The 20,152-nt window shown below is 45.5% G+C and overlaps 1 protein-coding gene across 1 annotated transcript; it reads left to right on the top strand.

Annotated features, from left to right (window-relative positions):
* The first annotated feature begins 15,799 nt into the window (after positions 1–15,799).
* On the top strand, positions 15,800–19,886 carry LOC123139827 (TLC domain-containing protein 4). Its single transcript, XM_044559532.1, has 9 exons — positions 15,800–16,074; positions 16,808–16,968; positions 17,746–17,834; positions 17,914–18,049; positions 18,166–18,240; positions 18,371–18,492; positions 18,589–18,664; positions 19,314–19,373; positions 19,457–19,886. Exons 2-9 carry the CDS (start codon positions 16,834–16,836, stop codon positions 19,589–19,591), a joined length of 828 nt encoding a protein of 275 aa, XP_044415467.1. The 5' UTR covers positions 15,800–16,074; positions 16,808–16,833; the 3' UTR covers positions 19,592–19,886.
* The last annotated feature ends 266 nt before the right edge of the window (positions 19,887–20,152 follow it).

Here is a 20,152-nt window from a genome sequence, read left to right as displayed (position 1 = left end):
TGAGTCCTTGACATCGTGGTTCATCCGATGAGATCATCGTGGAACATGTGGGAGCCAACATGGGTATCCAGATCCCGCTGTTGGTTATTGACCGGAGAACATCTCGGTCATGACTACATGTCTCCCGAACCCGTAGGGTCTACACACTTAAGGTTCGATGACGCTAGGGTTATAAAGGAAGTTTGTATGTGGTTACCGAATGTTGTTCGGAGTCCCGGATGAGATCCCGGACGTCACGAGGAGTTCCGGAATGGTCCGGAGGTAAAGATTTATATATAGGAAGTCCTGTTTCGGCCATCGGGACAAGTTTCAGGGTCATCGGTATTGTACCGGGACCACCGGAAGGGTCCCGGGGGCCCACCGGGTGGGGCCACCTGCCCCGGGGGGGGCACATGGGCTGTAGGGGGTGCGCCTTGGCCTACATGGGCCAAGGGCACCAGCCCCAAGAGGCCCATGCGCCTAGGGAACCTAGAGGGAAGAGTCCTCAAGGGGGAAGGCACCTCCGAGGTGCCTTGGGGAGGATGGACTCCTCCCCCCCTCTTGGCCGCACCCCTTTCTTGGAGTAGGGGGCAAGGCTGCGCCTCCCCCCTCTCCCCTGCCCCTATATATAGTGGAGGGGAGGGAGGGCATCAATACCTAAGCCCTTGGCGCCTCCCTCCCTCCCGTGACACCTCCTCCTCTCCCGTAGGTGCTTGGCGAAGCCCTGCAGGATTGCCACGCTCCTCCATCACCACCACGCCGTTGTGCTGCTGCTGGATGGAGTCTTCCTCAACCTCTCCCTCTCTCCTTGCTGGATCAAGGCGTGGGAGACATCGTCGAGCTGTACGTGTGTTGAACGCGGAGGTGCCGTCCGTTCGGCACTAGGATCATCGGTGATCTGAATCACGACGAGTACGACTCCATCAACCCCGTTCACTTGAACGCTTCCGCTTAGCGAACTACAAGGGTATGTAGATGCACTCTCCTTCCCCTCGTTGCTAGTCTCTCCATAGATAGATCTTGGTGACACATAGGAAAATTTTGAATTCCTGCTACGTTCCCCAACATGCACAACCAAAGAAGAGATGTTCAAGCGTTTCTTCCACGTTAGAGTCACAGAGGGGGCAAGCATAGTCATTTCCAATGTTGTAGTGTCTTCGTTTCAGCATGTTTCTGGTGTTGAGTCTGTCAGATAGGAGAAGCCACCCAAAGACCTTTATTTTCATTGTGACCTTAGATTTCCAAAGCCATGTATAAGCTTGATGGGCTCGGACCTCCCTGAAGAAAAAGTTGTAATATTTGTTGGCCGAGAACGTTTGTGTCATCCAAGTGCAGATCCAGCTGTCATTCCCCGAGAGGCTATCGTTTAGTTGGATATCACGTACGAGGTTCTGAATATCTCGGGTCTTTGCATGCGCCTGAACTGAGAGCGGCAGGTGAAATGTTTCATGTAGAGTCGTGGCGCCCAAGAAGTCTCTAACAGAAATATCCTCCTGTGAGGCGAAGGAGAAAGCCCGCGGGTGTGTCTCAGCAAGTATACCATCCGTCCAATGATCTTTCCAAAATAGTATGTCCTTTCCCATGTGCACTTGGGCTTTGGTAATCCCTCGGTAGATGGGCATTAATATCGCGACATCCCGCCACCAAAAGGATCCGCACGGATCAGCAGCATGGGGGATTTTGTTGGTATAGTACGTGTTCCATATGAGGTCCACCCAAGGCAAGTCCCATCTTTTATAGAATTTGCGGAGGAATTTTAACAGGAGTGCATCACTTTGTACCTTGAGGTTAATGACTTCGAGACCGCCTGAAACCTTGGGTTGGCAGACCATATCCCAAGCCGCCAGAGAGTTACAAGAATCACCATTCTCCATTTTTTTGGTCCATAAGCATTTCAGTCTGATTTTGTCCAGAAGTTCAATAATGCTCGCAGGCAACTTGAGGGTGCAAAGAGCGAAGGTGATTAGGGAGGTGATGACCGAGTTTAGAAGCGACAATTTTCCTTCATAGGAGATCATGTTGAGGGTAGCCGAAAGCCTGCGTTCCACCCGACAGACAAGGGGGAAAAGATCTAGCACAGTTGGCCTGGTCGTTCCCATAGGCAAACCGAGATATGTGAAGGGCATCTTGACCACCACACACCCGAAGATGGAAGCAATGCAGTTATATGTGTCCTCACAACAATTTATTGGTATCAAAGTCGACTTGTGAAAGTTTATTTTGAGGCCGATAGATGTTGCATAGTCCGAGAGAATGTCTTTAATGATCATTGCTTGCGATGTGCAGGCTGGCATGGCTAGGATAGTGTCGTCAGCGTATTGAATGACTGGGTAATCCGTTTGACTGGTCGAGGGGAATGGCAGTTGAAGTGTTCCTCTAGTGAAGGCGTCATTAATTGCTGCTTGTAAAAGATCAGCCGCCAAAACAAACACCAGAGTAGAAAAGGGATCACCTTGCCGGACTCCGCATTTACAATGGAATTGTCGCCCTGGTACACCATTTAAGAGGACCGCTGATTTACCAGATCCGAAGATGCATTGAACCCAGCCTAGCCATTTGTCATTAAATCCCATATTCTTCATTATGGTCAACATGGCCGCATGATCAATAGTGTCGAATGCCTTGGCAAAATCAAGCTTGAGTAGCACAATTTATTTCTTAGAGGCCTGGCATTGGTAGATGTATTCGAATGCCCAAGCGAGACAATCTTGGATGGTGCGCCCTTTGAGGAATCCATATTGGTTTCAATGGATAATACGCAGAATCACTCTTTGTAGGCGGTTGGCAAGTATCTTGGTTATGACTTTTAAGGCAACAATTTAAAAGAGTGATCGGTCTATAATCATTGACTGAAGTTGGGGCATTATTTTTGGGGATCAAAGTGATAAACCCATTATTAATGCTTTAAAGATTGAGATTTCCATCAAAAAATTGGTTGCAGAGCTTATAGAAGTCATGCTTGATAATGTGCCAACAAGATTTTAGAAACGCACCATTGAAGCCATCCGGGCCAGGTGCACGATCGGCTGGCATGAGCTTGATAACATTGTCAATCTCGTCAGTGGTGAATGGAATAGTAAGCTCATCTAGCCCATCCACCTTTTTAATGATTCTATCCAGGTCGAATTTCATATCATGACGTGACGCCGAACCCAATCTTTGCTTGAACGTATCAAATATGAGAGCCTCTTTTCCAGCATGATCCTCCACTATGAATCCCATATCATTGGTTAGGGAGGCAATGTTGTTAATTCTCATTCGTTCCGAAGCCATTGCTTGAAAGAATTTTGAATTCTCATCTCCAAATTTAACCCAACGTATAGTGCAACGTTTTTTCCAGTATTGTTGTTGGTAGGAAAGGAGGCGAAGAATATGTGACTTGAGAATCCTCCGAAAGTTTGCTTCTGGTAAAGATAGTGTGCGTTTGTTTTCCAACTCATCCAGTTCAAAAAGAGCCTTATTGGAATTTTCTATGGCAATCAAAAGTCTAGAAATCCCTTTACTCCAAGTCTTAAGAGCATGCCTTAGAGCCTTTAGTTTTCTGCAAAGGACTGCGGCCATATTCTCAGACCGAATTGGCCTATCCCAAACTTGCTGAACAATCTCATGAAACCCATGATGCTGAACCCAGTAAGATTCAAAACGGAACACCTTTGATCATGGGATGGACGTCTCAATATTGATAACGCAAGGTATGTGATCCGAAACTGGTCTCCCTAGAGGTTTAACCATGGTCTTGGGAAAGGAATTGGTCCAATTGGCACTAGTAAAGAACCAATCAAGCTGTTCTAAGAGGGGGTCAGTTTGCATGTTGCTCCAGGTGAAGGATCTTCCTTTAATAGGTAATTCAATGAGGGCCTGTGAGCTGATGAGATCATTAAAGGTTATCATGTCATTAAGATTACCACCTGGTTTATTGCGGTTGTCTGGGCTTCTGATGAAATTAAAGTCTCCAACTAACAGCCAATCTTCATTATCAGGGATGTTTAGTTGATCAAGCCATTGAATAAATGCAAGTCTCTGGTCCCCTTGACAAGGTCCATAGACATTCGCGAGAGTCCAACGGTGGGCGGATTGCATTGATTTGAAATTAATGACTTGAGCAAAATCATAAGAAGAAACAATATCTGCATGAAAGATGGAGCTATTCCAGATTGTAACGAGACCACCAGAGGCCCCCCGGGAGGGGACAAAAGCAAATTTATCATAGCGTCGTGGACAACAGGACCTAATGAAAGTATTATCAAAAGAGGCCATTTTTGTTTCCTGCAAGCAAAGCACAGCACATCCACTAGAGTTGATGGCGTTGGTAAGGGCTAGCTACTTAGCATCAGAGTTCAAACCCCGGACGTTCCAGCAGAGAACGTTCCAATTAACTGATAGAACTATAATAAAATGCAGCGATTGCAGAAATGAAAGATTAATTCGAGGCCGAAGATGGCCCCGCCTCCTTGTCAGAAAGGAGCGCTTCCTCCAAGAGCTCCGAAGCCGGGATGGCACATAGATTGGTGCCAATGTGCTGAATCACCTAGATTGGAGTAGGCGGTGGTGGTGCAGTAGCAGTTGGGGCTTCAGTGGTGTCGGAGATCGAAGCAGATGATGCAGAAGGCACAGTCCTTGGCTTAACCTTGGATTTTCTAGTTGACATGTCCGCGAGAGAAGGCACTTTGAAACCATCATATTTGTTTGATCGAGCACTCCTACGCATCACAATTGCACATTCTGGAGGCACAGACTTTCCGCGATGCCCAGCTGAGGCAAAGGCAGAAGAAACAGGCAAGTCTGCAGTTTGTGGCAGAGCAAGGACTGCTGAACCCTCGTCCGTCGGCACAGAAAGACCCGGAGGGACATAGTTGGGTGAATTCTCGAGCACAAGTCCTAAACCCACAGATTCAGAAGTTGGCGCCACAGGGACAATACTTGAGACCATTTCTAGTCTGGGCACAACAGTAGCGGCAGAATCCTGATCCTGGAGCAACCAAGTCGACAGATCGGTCAAAAGGTTAGTACTGGAGACCGAGGAATCAAGGTGAGTGGTCATGGAAGCATGGGACACCACAAAGGATCCATTCTCTTCAGAGAGAACCACACTGACGTCAATGTTGTTGTTTCTAAAACCAAGTCCAACGCTCCAAGGGCCATAACTAGCAATGATTGGCATTATAGCTGCTGTGAGGAATGTGTTGATTCTGACAAAAGGAATTCCAGGATTCAGCAGGATGGATGAGACAGTATCACCTTGGGACGTCATCTCAATATGCAAGCCCATCGAAGAGAGGGAGAGATCAATTGCCAGAGAGGTGACACTGGATGGTGCAGCAACAGTGTTGGAACTTTCCTCAACAGTCAGAGCAGGAGCATTCAGCGAGTTAACTCCAGTACTCATAGAAGGGGCAATAGCAGAGCTAGATCCATATATCATGGAGTGAAGAACATTTGCTGGCACAATAACAAAATTGTCCGATAGAGTGGCACTTGAGTCAGAGCTAGAATATGCAGAGATAGAATCATTGCAAGCCATTCCAGGGCTGTCTTGAAGATTGTTGACAGGCAGCACCCCGTCTTGCACCTGTAATCCTTCGACATGAAGCCACTCCCGAAAGTTGTACAGAACTGGTGGAGCTTGAGGATGGGATGGAGGCCATTCCCCCCAGTTAACCTGAAAGTGCACCTCATTAGCCTGATCATCCTACTGCCCACCTTGCCCACCTTGCTGTTGTGCAGCCTCAGCAGCAGCGTTCTGTGCCATCCAATTATGCAGTTGGGCCTGGTAAAGCTGCTCAGCAGTGAGACCCTGTCCATACAGGGGGTGAGGGATACCATCCTCCGGTGGTGGATCCTCTCCAACCGGCGGGACCTTGGGCAAGTGAGCATTCCAGTCGCTGCTTCTTAACATTGTGACGCAAACAGTCCAGCTGTGTCTCTCTCCACCCATCTGACGCATAACAAAGCTCTTTGGCACTAAGCGCAAGCTAATCACACGACATTTGATCAGCAGAATCTTTCTGTCCGCCCTTGGGCTATGCTAGGTAATCAACTCCCCAAACTTATCAACAGATTTATGAATGTAGTGAGAGGTCTGATAGTCATGAGGAAAACCAACATATAAAATCCAAATCTGAGGCCCATAGCTAGTCATGCGCATGTTAATAGCAGCATCATGCGGGACAAAAGACACAATAGTGTTCATATTTTCCTCATCCTCATCAAGCTCAAAGGTTGTGCCCACAACAGCATCCCTAGCCACAGAATCCACAAACCCAAAAATGCCAATGCCAAGCGGATAGTCATCTACCTCAGTTGGAAAGAAGTTGGATTCGTGAAGCAAGCCCTCTATGGTGTGGCGCAGATCCGCCTTGCGATGAAACGGGACGAACCTGTTAACCTCAGCAACTGCAAGGAAATCGTGCCTCAGCGGCGGGATGGGGCCAATCACCATGTCATCGCGCACCTTCCGATTAGCAGGACCAAGCTCCATGGTCATACCCTGAGGGAGGTAAGGAACGACATTGACCAGGAAGTTTGCCATGGGAGCAGAGGAAGGATCTTGGAGCGAAACAGGGGAGGGGGCAGGCTGGGTGGTGGAATGTGTATCGGCAGCAGTCTTGGGAACCCAAACCCCCACCTTTTTCCTTTGGTTGGCTGGGCAGGAGGTGGCGACGTGCCCCGGCTGGCCACACGATGAGCATCTAACGATCTTAGGTGGTCTCACGCTTGGTCTCCCCGTGCTCAAAGCAAGTTTGGTCATAGAAGTAAACTGCGATTGATTGATTGGATTGCTAGAAGGACTTGCCAATACTGGCTCAGCATTAAAGATTTTGCCATCCCCAAGATGATAAGGATCAACATTAGCCGGAGAAAAATAAGATTTGTTATTTGCCTGCCTAGGGAGGGGATTATTTCCAAGTGTGGGATTATTGAGACAAATCATATGAATCTTGGGTTTCCAAAAGAAACAGGGGGTAGAACCACAGGCCCAGGAAGTGTGGCCCAAATTACCACAGGAAGAGCATTTGAAATAAGCCGGGCAAGCAAAAAAATTGTGCTGAGAAGAACCGCACGTGACACAGGTCCGTTCAACAGCGGTTAAAGTGGGCTCCTCATGGCCAGTGGGTTCCAGGGCCGTAGCCGGCAAAGAGTCGGAATGTGACCCATTAGAACTAATACTCTCATCCAAAGGGCAGTTACTGGCTAAGTGCCCCGACAAACTACAGTTAGAGCACTTATTGATTCTTTTGTAAATATAATCCAGAGGTGGGATGTGCTTCAAGGACCAAATGGTAGCAATATGCTGAGGTGTATAGCCGAAGCGAAGATAATCCAGGATATGAAGTATAATGAAGGTGGGAATTGAATTCCAGTAATGTAGCATAAAGTTGTGTCCAACAAAACGCCTAAAATCCCGATCGTTGGTAGACAAATTGACAGAGAAACTGCCAATTCGAATAATCATCTGGTCGCATTGATGACGATCATTAAATTCTTGACGACCAATTTGTCCCTCATTAAAAACAAAATTGCCAATTTGGAGACCCGGTGAATCTGCATTGCATTGAATGTGATTGGAATAACCAAAATTGTCCATACCCTGTGGGCAGCCTGCACCGGTCGCCGGAGTAAGAATCTCCGGTGAGCAACCCAATCGAAGAGGTGAAGAGCCCTGACCATGAATGTCCTGTAAGAATAAACCCTTGGAATTGATGGCCAAAGAAGAACGTGGCACAACCTCAGTAATTCGTTCATCAGCATGCCAACAATCCACATCAACGGAGTAGTCATGAACAGTTGGCCGGAAAAGATGAAAGTGACATACAAAGTCGGGCCAAATCCTGTCCTTGAGATGATAGATGAAATGGCCAACCTTGTTAGAAGCAAGAGAAAATCGAAATCGTCGATCACTCAAACGGACGACCTTGAAACCAGAGGCTAGACCACCAATACAGCATTGAAGCGCAATGCCCACAGATTCCTCCGACAAGATGAAGGAGGCAGAGGAAAAGTAAACGACCAAGAAGAACTCCTTGGTTCGATCCGACAAAGAGAAATGCACCGTGGTGCCGAAGCGACGACGCACCTGAGCCGCGACCGTAAGGCCCGGGTTAAAATCCCAATGTAGAAGACCCTCCATGATCCTAGTAGATCGGAGAATGCCATTGGAGCCTAGGTGGAGGTGGAGGTGGAGGAACGCCATTACGGGGGGATCTCCACACTAGGTACCGAGTTAGTTGCGAGATGATGTATTACGTAACGAGTAAAGAGACTTGCCGGTAACGAGATTGAACTAGGTATTGGATACCAACGATCGAATCTCGGGCAAGTAACATGCCGATGACAAAGGAAACAACGTATGTTGTTATGCGGTTTGACCGATAAAGATCTTCGTAGAATATGTGGGAGCCAATATGAGCATCCAGGTTCCGCTATTGGTTATTGACCGAGAATAGTTCTAGGTCATGTCTACATAGTTCTCGAACCCGTAGGGTCCGCACGCTTAACGTTACGATGACAGTTATATTATGAGTTTATGAGTTTTGATATACCAAAGGAGTTCGGAGTCCCGGATGAGATCGGGGACATGACGAGGAGTCTCGAAATGGTCGAGGCGTAAAGATCGATATATTGGACGACTATATTCAGAGTTCGGAAAGGTTCCGAGTGATTTGGGTATTTTTCGGAGTACCGGAGAGTTACGGGAATTCGCCGGGGAGTATATGGGCCTTATTGGGCTTTAGGGGAAAGAGAGAGGAGAGGTTGGGCGCTCCCCCAAGGCCTAGTCCGAATTGGACTAAGGGGAGGGGCTGCGCCCCCTCCTTCCTTCTCTTCTCTTCCCCCTTTCCTTGACTCCTACTCCTACTACTTGGAAGGGGGGGAATCCTACTCCCGGTGGGAGTAGGACTCCTCCTTGGCGCGCCCTCCTTGGCCGGCCGCCCCCTCCCCCTTGGCTCCTTTATATACGGGGGCAGGGGGCACCCCATGACACACAAGTTGATCTACGGATCGTCCCTTAGCCTTGTGCGGTGCCCCCCTCCATCATATTCCACCTCGGTCATATCGTCGCGGAGTTTAGGCGAAGCCCTGCGCCGGAAGAACATCATCATCGTCACCACGCTGTCGTGCTGACGGAACTCATCCCCGACGCTTTGCTGGATTGGAGCCCAGGGAACATCATCGAGTTGAACGTGTGTTGAACACGGAGGTGCCGTACGTTCGGTACTTGGATCGGTCGGATCGTGAAGACGTATGACTACATCAACCGCGTTTTCATAACGCTTCCGCTTACGGTCTATGAAGGTACGTGGACAACACTCTCCCCTCTCGTTGCTATACCATCACCATGATCTTGCGTGTGCGTAGGAAATTTTTGAAATTACTACGTTCCCCAATAGTGGCATCCGAGCCTAGGTTTTATGCGTTGATGTTATATGCACGAGTAGAACACAAGTGAGTTGTGGGCGATACAAGCCATACTGCTTACCAGCATGTTATACTTTGGCTCAGCGGTATTGTTGGATGAAGCGGCCCGGACCGACATTACGCGTACGCTTACGTGAGACTGGTTTTACAGCCGTGCTTTGCACACAGGTGACTAGCGGGTGTCTGTTTCTCCAACTTTAGTTGAACCGAGTGTGGCTACGCCCGGTCCTTGCGAAGGTTAAAACAGCACTAACTTGACGAACTATCGTTGTGGTTTTGATGCGTAGGTAAGAACGGTTCTTGCTAAAGCCCGTAGCAGCCACGTAAAATTTGCAACAACAAAGTAGAGGACGTCTAACTTGTTTTTGCAGGGCATGTTGTGATGTGATATGGTCAAGACATGATGCTATATTTTATTGTATGAGATGATCATGTTTTGTAACCGAAGTTATCGGCAACTGGCAGGAGCCATATGGTTGTCGCTTTATTGTATGAAATGCAAACGCCCTGTAATTGCTTTACTTTATCACTAAGCGGTAGCGATAGTCGTAGAAGCAATAGATGGCGTAACGACAACAATGCTACGATGGAGATCAAGGTGTCGCGCCGGTGACGATGGTGATCATGACGGTGCTTCGAAGATGGAGATCACAAGCACAAGACGATGATGGCCATATCATATCACTTATAATGATTGCATGTGATGTTTATCCTTTATGCATCTTATCTTGCATTGATTGACGGTAGCATTTTAAGATGATCTCTCACTAAATTATCAAGAAGTGTTCTCCCTGAGTATGCACCGTTACGAAAGTTCTTCGTGCTGAGACACCACATGATGATCGGGTGTGATAGGCTCTACGTTCGAATACAACGGGTGCAAAACAGTTGCACACGCGGAATACTCAGGTTAAACTTGACGAGCCTAGCATATAACAGATATGGCCTCGGAACACGGAGACCGAAAGGTCGAGCGTGAATCATATAGTAGATATGATCAACATATTGATGTTCACCGTTGAAACTACTCCATCTCACGTGACGATCGGACATGGTGTAGTTGATATGGATCACGTAATCACTTAGAAGATTAGAGGGATGTCTATCTAAGTGGGAGTTCTTAAGTAATATGATTAATTGAACTTAAATTTGTCATGAACTTAGTCCTGGTAGTATTTTGCAAATTATGTTGTACATCAATAGCTTGCGTTGTTGCTTTCATATATTTATTTTGATATGTTCCTAGAGAAAATTGTGTTGAAAGATGTTAGTAGCAATGATGCGGATTGGATCCATGATCTGAGGTTTATCCTCATTGCTGCACAGAAGAATTATGTCCTTAATGCACCGCTAGGTGACAGACCTATTGCATGAGCAGATGCAGACGTTATGAACGTTTGGCTAGCTCAATATGATGACTACTTGATAGTTTAGTGCACCATTCTTAACGGCTTAGAATCGGGACTTCAAAGATGTTTTGAACGTCATGGACCATATGAGATGTTCCAGGAATTGAAGTTAATATTTCAAGCAAATACCCGAGTTGAGAGATATGAAGTCTCCAACAAGTTCTATTGCTAAAAGATGGAGGAGAATCGCTCAACTAGTGAGCAAGTGCTTAGATTGTCTGAGTACTACAATCGTTTGAATCAAGTGGGAGTTAATCTTCCAAATAAGATAGTGATTGGCAGAGTTCTCTAGTCATCATCACCAAGTTACTGGAACTTCGTGATGAACTATAATGCAAGGGATGACGAAAATTTGTCGACACATCATAGTGCAACTTTCGCAAGTACACACGTCGTAGTGTACCATATTTTGTGTCTAGGATCTTCTGCAACCTTGTCGACACACATATGACTTTATCTGCCAGATTCCTCAAAAGTTTGTGACCCAAAAAATATTCCTCAATGTAGCATCTGGTGTGCAACCCGTCCGTTCCAAGCAGGGAGAAAGCAACCGATGAACAATGGGCATCACGAAATAAAATCAACACCATACTACATCCAATCGGTGTGATGTTCACCGGTTCATGCCCCCAAAGCAGCTAGTCAATCAAATCATGCACATTTTTGCAGATGCTGGTGACCAAAGATATCTGTCCACTGTCCTGGCCGCGTCATTCAGAGAAACAAGATCACATTTTGGTAACTTAACTTTTGCAAGTACTTTTTTTTCCCGAAAATATCAAATCTATTATAAAGATTCAAGGGAAGTACAAAGCACCCCAGACATAATAAAAATTAGATCGAGGTCCGTGGACAACCGAACAACCATTGCCGGAGCCCGAACGAGCCGCCGACGCGCCGTTGTCGCTGCTCCCATACCGGAGCCGGCCTGACCTTGTCGATGACAGCCGGGAAGTCTTCGTGCGCATACCCCTAAGAACCAGCGTTCGGGAGCCGCAGTCGTCGCCATTGAATCCTTGAATTGATCAGTAGAATCTGACACCAAATCTCTTCTTTGTTTACGCACGACGAGAAATCCCTAACCTCGCCGCTCCGAGGAGCTGGCAGGAATCTACGCCGGAGCTCTGTCTAACCCGTCCCGACGAACAAACTTGAGGAGGATCGGAGCCCGGAAGACTGACTCGAAGAAGAAGTGTCGCCATCTGTCCGAGGGCCGCCCTTGCGAGAACTAAAACCCTACCTATCTAAGCCGAGGCATTAGGAATACCCTCCCCGCCACCGACCGCCGAAGCGGCAGACGGAGGGGAGGCAGATCCACAGGCTCACCGACGGAGATCAAAGGGAGAAACACTTTTCCTAGTCGCCTTGCGAGAGGGGAAAGAAACTGTATTGTAGTTAAATTTTGCAAGTACTATTCATGTTGTATGGACGCGGCTATTCTGCTTTCGGGCTCAGATGAGCCCGGGTGTGAACAGTAAAAGTGTTTTAAATAGCAATTTTTTATTATTTTATTATGCAAGATGCTCATGTGGGTGATGTCTGTGCTAAATTTGGTGAAGTTTGGACGTTCAAAAAGCTCATGGGAAAAAAGACAAAGTCTGGTGTCTTACTTTTTAATACAACACTGCTCACGTCTGATTTTGTCTTTTTTGCCATGAGCTTCTCGAGTGTCCAAACACCCTGAAATTTTGCACAGACATCATGCATTTGAGCATCTTATACCACACACATACACACAAAGTTTTTTTTTACTTTTTCTTCATTTTTTGTATTTTCACTACCTATCAGGTGTAGATGAACCTGACACTGAATTGAATTATTGATTTTGTGTCTACTTTTTCTTCGGTGGCCCTTTTAGATGCACATATGACTTGTAAAATCGTGTGCGTCTATACTACACATTTCTAGACTTGACACTAATGCTTATATTTTTTGGGTTTATTTTAGTCTTTTAGGTGATGTTTATTCAGTGAGAGTTGACGTTCTCGTCGACTGCAAGGCACCTGCGGCAACTCCATCAATTTCAAGATATTGTGCCGGCTCAGTGTTTTGAATATGGTAATAGGGTATGTGGACATCTGTGTTTGTAAGTATACCATGTTAGGGACCCTTCTGTTTCCTGCTCTGGTTCTAACACAGTCATGCTGCCTCCTCCGAAGAAAAGTCTAGGGTTCCCCTGCCTCCCGCCGGCACCGCCGTTGGTCCGCCTCTTCTTCGGTGGCCTTAGGACCATGGCGGCGCGGTGGATCTCGGCCCTTGCCGGCGGGAGGGGATTTCCTTTTATTTATATCTTCGCGTTTTTATAGGGTTTGTGTCCTGCTCAGGAAAACGAGACAGCGGCGGCTCCCTGAAGATGGAATAAAGTTTCCCGCCTAGCCCCTATCCGATGGTGTGTCTAGCATCATTAGTGGGCGTGTGGAGGCGCGTCTCCGGCGGATTTGTCTTTAAAGGATTTGCTCGGATCTGGTCGTAGTACATCCATGTTCATGTGTTTTCAGGTGGATCCTTCTGATCTACGCTACTCTTCATTAGTGGCGGTTACTGTTCTGCTACGCTGGTCCTATGTGGCCTTAGCATGATGATTTTTCGATTGTCTACTACAACAAGCTTTGCCCGGCTCTGGCGTGGGATGGGCAATGACCGGCGGCACGCCTTTGGCTCGCTTCAGTGCTTCTAGAGTTAAAAGCATTGGGGGTCCTAGAACTTGCTCAGGATGTGATGATTTAGTCCTACAACTTGCAAAATGACCCTACTCAGTCCTACAACTTGCCCCCAATGTGTAACTTTGGTCCTGGGCCAATCACAGAGCGACAACTGGACTGCTCGGGCCCGAGCCAGTCAGCACGCGCATATTTGGAAAATCCCCCCCTGCCTTTCCTTGTAATGAACCCGCAATACAAGGCTCGAGAGTGAATTCATCCATCAGTTTCAGAGTTAATTCTAAGTGAATGAATGCTCAGTTGCAAGCCTCTTAGCTTACTATTATTGCTGCTTTTACCTGTAGAAACTCCCCAGGAACTTCAAACGCTGTGATGGCTTATCTTGTTCACTTCTGATGGTAGTGGCACTATAGCCTCGGAGTACGTTCCACTATTACTGACTCTGTAGCACTATATCAAGGCGGCGGACTGCTCATTTCATCCCTCGAGCTAAACAAGAAAATGAGGAACTAGTAACTAGTTGATCCTATAAGCAGCCCATTCCCCAAAGCAACCAAATGGATCCAATCAGGCTGACCGATGCATGTCAGCAGTCTCATGAACAAACACAAAATGGCATAAACTAACCTCCCTACAGCAAACACAACATGAGTTTTCAAAAAACATAACTTTGATAGGTCCGCAACAAACCTGAATATTATCGATATCAGAGAAAAACAAAAGGAGAACCTATTTGGTCAAATAAGTACTCCCTCCGTCCGAAAATACTTGTCGCATAAATGGATAAAAATGGATGTATCTAGAATTAAAATACATCTAGATACATTCATTTCAATGACAAGTATTTTTGGACGGAGGGAGTATGAAATATTAATTCATTCGGCAATATTACATGGAATAAATTTCAGCACTGCATGAATCCGAGATGTAGGAAGGTTGCTCAATTTCTAGCATAGAACATATCACTTTGAAACAATCTTCAGATGTTCGTTCAGCATCAGTTACCTGGGAGCAAAATGCCTTTCAATTCTACAAAAGAGAGTAGTTCCAGGTCATTGTTCTTTCTATTCTATGTCAGTAATTCCCGTTATCCCATTGGATATGGCTACGTCGCTTGTACTAAAGAGTCTAAGGTAACTTCAAATGTGACCTGTTTCTGACATTCATTTCATCCAAATTATGAGCAGTGATGACCTGCTGACCTGCAATCAATTTCCTATATATAGAGTACCACAAAATGAAGGACACAGAATAATACAAGTTCTTCTAACCTCAAGCTGACAGTGTTCCATCTGATGCCAATAAGCTTAAATAAGCAGAAAAGAGACGGGCGCAGCTAAAAATTTGATGACAGACCTGTATGTATGCTTATGTCACGAATAAATGGTCAGTTGAAAAATGCTACTGGTAAATCACCAGCAAAAACACACATGTGTAGCCAAGAAAATGATGGTGTTCAACTGATCCCAAAATCACAATCCAGCAAACTAACAACATTCTCTTCATAATTTGTTGTGTCCGTAAATTTATATGCTTCACTGCTTCACCATTTGAGAAACACAAAACTACTTCACTGGAGGGGGGTTCGAATGAAACATGATTTGGATGATATGCGGTAGTTATACTTGGGCACACCATTTGCATATGTCCTATGGTTTCACATTCAAAAGAGTAAATGTATGCAGAGAACCTCCCCTGAATCATTTTATTAAAGCAACATACTGAATGTAAGAGGCTTGCAACTGAGCGTTCATTACAAGGAAAGGCAGGGGGGATTTTGCAAATATGTGCGCGCTGACCGGCTAGGACCCGAGCAGTCCAGTTGTCGCTCTGTGATTGAACCAGCACCAAAGTTGCACATTGGGTGCAAGTTGTAGGACTGAATAGATTCATTTTGCAAGTTGTAGGACTAAACCATCACACCCCGGACAAGTTTTAGGACCCCCGGTGCTTGTAACTCGTGCTTCTAATCGTCACTACGTGGTCTATGGATCTGGATGCAATTTTTACAATTTCTGGTGTTTGTTGTGTGTCACGACTGAAGATTAATAGACCGGATAAAAAAGCATACCGTGTTAGAGAAAACTAATAATTTAATGAAAACCATACGTGAACTTGTTTTTTGCACCGGCGGAACGAAGTGATTGCCACGTGTCGCGGCCCCGGAGGCCCACGAACGAGCGAGGCTTCGCGACCCGTTCCGATCGCCGTGTACTACCAGCATCAACTTTATTTATTTATATGTATTTATTTAATTACTTTATTTCTCCGGCCGCGACAGCACTTTGCATTATTTATTGCTCCGGCCGCGTCGCAATAATGCTATCCTGCCGTGGAGCGAAATCCTTCTCCCGGAATTTTCTTTTGCCGTGGCCCGCGGGCATCGCCTCATTTGCGGATTCCTCCCATCCCCCACCCTCCTCTCCCCTCCCTCCAATAGCCAAGCAAGAACCCGGACACAAGCAAGGCTTTGCCAAGAGGACTACCAGCAGAGGAGACAAGGAATCCGCGGCCTCCAATCCGCCGCGCTCGCTTCCCCTCCGGCCCAACCCCGGCCCCAACCCCAGCCAGGCAGCCTTCGCGGCGACCACAAGCTCCTCCGCTCCCCTCAGGTGAGCTTCCCCTCCCCCCCTGCCCCGCTCCTTCTGCGCTTCAGCTTGCTCTGTTAGTTCGTGTGCTCGGAGGACTGGAAGCTTGGGTGTAGTCCAATCCGCGGAGATTGGGAGAGGGCAGGCCCGGTCCTGGCGGCGGTTTCCCGCGGGGGATTTGGGGAGCTCGGTTAAACCTCTTTTTTTTTTTTTGAACCTCTGGTATGTTGGGGGCCGATGGTAGAGATGCTGCTGCGCGCCTGCGCCTGATCTTGGTTGTAGTTCTAGCACGCGTTGGCTTGGCTACCTCACACACAGTCCACGGGCAGCGCGTCTGCTGGTTGTTACCGTTTTGGATGGATGGATACTGTACCTACTTTCTACTGGTTCAAGTCTAGTTTTCCCCTGATTGCAGCGGAACTTCACTTTCACCACCATTGGTTGCATGGGACAGGGCTAAATGCTGGGGTTTAGTTCCACTTTTCGTCTTCTCTGGAGTACTAGTACTAGTACTTTTTATGTTGTAGAACAGAAACAAAACATGTCTTCTCTGATAGCGATTTGTCTCCTGAATGCGTTGATCCGCCCTGCCTATGTGATGGAAAGTTGTTTGCTGTACCTGGCTGGTGATAATTGGACCGGGCACTATAAGTGTACATATCGCAAAATGCTCATTAGTCCTCTGAGTTTTCATGCTTGCACATTCTCAATTAGTAACTGCGGGTACTTAAATATCTCTGTCTGCTTTCTTCATTAGGCTGTTGAGTGGCCAGAAATCTGGTTATGGATGTGCCTGCGGCTCCAGCCATGGCATTTAAAGCCTACAAGTACAAAGAGGTTCTTGTTAGGGACTACCTGCTGGCAGACTCGTATGCTCCATACGCTGCTGTGCTCGGGGGAATCCTGATGTGCAAATTGGTAATGTCATTCATCCTTGTTCTTTTTAAGTCTTATGACAACTCTACTAGTAACCGTGCAAAATATTTTTTGTGTAGCATGTTGATTGGGCAAAAATGTGTTAAACTTCCTTTTATGTTCATGTAGTTTGACTTACTGAGTTTCATGTGGGAGCTCAACTTTAATCTATTAATTAGAAAATGTTCTCATTATATTTTGAGTTTTTTTTCTTTAACATGTCAATTCATATTGGTTTTATTCACCCTTCCAAACCCGTGATTACACTGATGAGTGTAGATCAGGCGCCAGTTGAGCAAAGAAATTTTGCTTAGCAGTAGATGTTTGCTTATTAAGGTTTTGTATTTATTTGTAGATTTACTTTATTTGTTTGACCTCAGTTCAGTATTCACCGTGACTTTATAAGCTAAGGTCAAATGTGATACGGCTTTGAGCCCCACCATGTTACGGTTGAGCTAACGCAAACGGATTTTGGTTGAGCTAACGCAAACGGATTTTGGTTGAGCTAACTCAAACATATTTTGGTTGAGCTAACTCAAACATATTTTTGGTTGAGCTAACACAAATGATTTTTTGCTTAGCTAAGTCATTACAAAGGTATTCCTTGAGTAGCTCGCTGCAATAGGGTAGTGTGATGCTAGCAATGAACATTATTTCTTGTTGTCTCTGTGAATTTTAATTCTGAATGGAACTGCGTAAATGCATCTGCCATACCTGAACTTCAATCATTGTAAAAGTTTCTTGACTATCACATAACATTATTTGTGTTTGCTAACTCAGGCCTACGATTTCACGCGCATTATCAGTTCATTTAACTTCAAAGGTTATGCTTCTCTTAACAATATGCAGAAGATCGAATGGAACAACAGGTGAGATTAATTTTACAACTTAGTATCCAACTCCCTCCTTTGGTATACATAATATTTATGACATTTTATCTTCTACCAGGGGCATGTCCACTGTCCATGCAATATTCATTACAGTTATGTCAATATACCTAGTGTTCTTCTCGGGCATGTTTTCTGACCAGCTGGACGGACCAGTAACAGTTAGGAGTTCAAGCCTCTCCAGTTTTACATTAGGGGTATGTGTATTATGCTATTACTTCATTTTATTTTCTCGAGAAAATGCACCAAAAACTTCTTGTTTAACATCTCTATCTTTCCTGCCTCGTTCTGAGCTGAATCTCATGTTTGCCAGGTCTCTATTGGGTATTTCATTACAGACATTGCCATGATATATTGGCTTTACCCTGCCCTTGGTGGAATGGAGTATGTAAGTAAATGTACTTTTGTCATGCCTTACCCTTCTCCTCATGTTCCGCGTTCTAACTGACTAACCTTTGCCGGCTACTGTCATTCGACGAGTTTCTGAACTGCCTTTCTGTCTTTATTGTTACTTTTAGGTTATCCACCACATGCTGTCACTTATGTCTACTATGTACGCTATGCTTTCTGGGGAAGCGCATGTATACATATACATGGGTCTCATCACTGAGACTACAACGCCAGGAATCAATCTAAGATGGTAACTTGTATATATGAACAAGTTCACAATTGTTGTTTATATATTGCCATACTTCAATCTGCCTAAACTGATATTATGTCCCTTGGTCTCATCAAGGTTCCTTGATGTTGCTGGAATGAAGAACTCCAAAGCTTACCTTGTTAACGGAGTTGCAATGGTTGTTACTTGGCTGGTAAGCACAAGCCACTATCTGCTTATAATCGACACTAATTTGCAATGGTTCTTGCTTGGCTGGTAAGCACAAGACACTATTCACTTATAAAATGACACAGCGTATACATGTTTAGAAAAACATTGAACTTGTATAACCACATCCAAGATTATTGACTGCAGTAGTCCTACAATTTTCTGATTCACAACGTGTCCTAGCCTTCAAATCGGTGTAGTTGTGTTGACTGTTGACTGCTTTGAATCTGACAAGTGGCTTGCTTCGAGGATATATTACTGATACATAAGTGATAAGTCTGTTTGTCCTACACTAGAAACTGGAATTTGCTGTTGCACACCACAAAGGGGATACTTATCCATTGGATCTTCTGAATTTCACCTTTCAAATTGCTTGCATACATCACATAAGTCTTGATAGGTCATTTAGGTATTGGATTGTTTTAAGGACAAACGTGGCCTTTGTAACTCCTGGGGTACTTGAAATAAAATTATCAAATTTACAGCCATAACGTGACCACTGATGGAAATACTCAGATTTACTCAAATCTGTTTGCTAAATCAGTATTATGATGCATATGGTCTAAAAAACAAATATGATGTATTTTTATTACAACCAATTGGTTCCTAATCTCGAAACAAATCCCTTCATGCAGGTTGCAAGGATAATTCTGTTCATGTACTTGTTCTATCACATGTTTGTACATTATGATCAGGTACACTACGGTTCATCCGAGTTCACTATACACCACAGCTACCGCACACATAATTCTGATTTATACTTGTTCATCGATGACAGATTAAGAAGATGAACACCTTCGGCTATTTTCTGGTACTTATTGCGCCTTGCATAATCTTCGTGATGAATGTGCTTTGGTTCTCCAAGATCCTAAAAGGCCTCAAGAAGACGATGGCCAAGAGGCATGCTGAGTAGTGGAATGTGTGTTCATGATTTAACGTACAACCACCGTCCGTTCATCTGTATATCTGGTTACATCTGCATTTATAGCTTCTGAGTAGTCAGTCACTACCGTAGCTCATACCGATGATTTCAGCTCGGCTGTCATGTTTCGGTGTATGACTACCCAGCCAGCCTTTCCTAGACGCTCGATTTGTATATATGCCTGGTTACGGTTGCGTTTACTTATTTGTATGTTAAATCTTCCTAGTCTTGTATATATGGCTGCATCTTTCAGCTTGTCTATGAGCGAATTGTCTTTGGTGTTTCAGTCTCATCTTTTGCCATTTTCCATCAGTTCTGGAGATCCGTAGTGGTCTAGGGAGTCTGCCATCAAAACGAAAATACGCTCACCTTAATAGTAAGGACATTTCTATGTTACGCAATAAAACTACAATTGATGAAAACTCGGAGCAGCCTGCTATTAGGCTTGGCAATGCTTTGAGTTTGAGGATCATTTGTGGGTTCCATTCCAACATGGAAAGGATGAAGGAAAGGAAGAAGATGTGGAGGCCAAATATAAGCAAATTTCTAGCA

This window comes from Triticum aestivum, chromosome 1B (genome assembly GCF_018294505.1).
Source record: "Triticum aestivum cultivar Chinese Spring chromosome 1B, IWGSC CS RefSeq v2.1, whole genome shotgun sequence".
NCBI lineage: Eukaryota > Viridiplantae > Streptophyta > Magnoliopsida > Poales > Poaceae > Triticum > Triticum aestivum.
The sequence above is the reverse complement of the archived record's forward strand: the minus strand, read 5'-3'. Positions and strand labels throughout refer to the sequence as shown.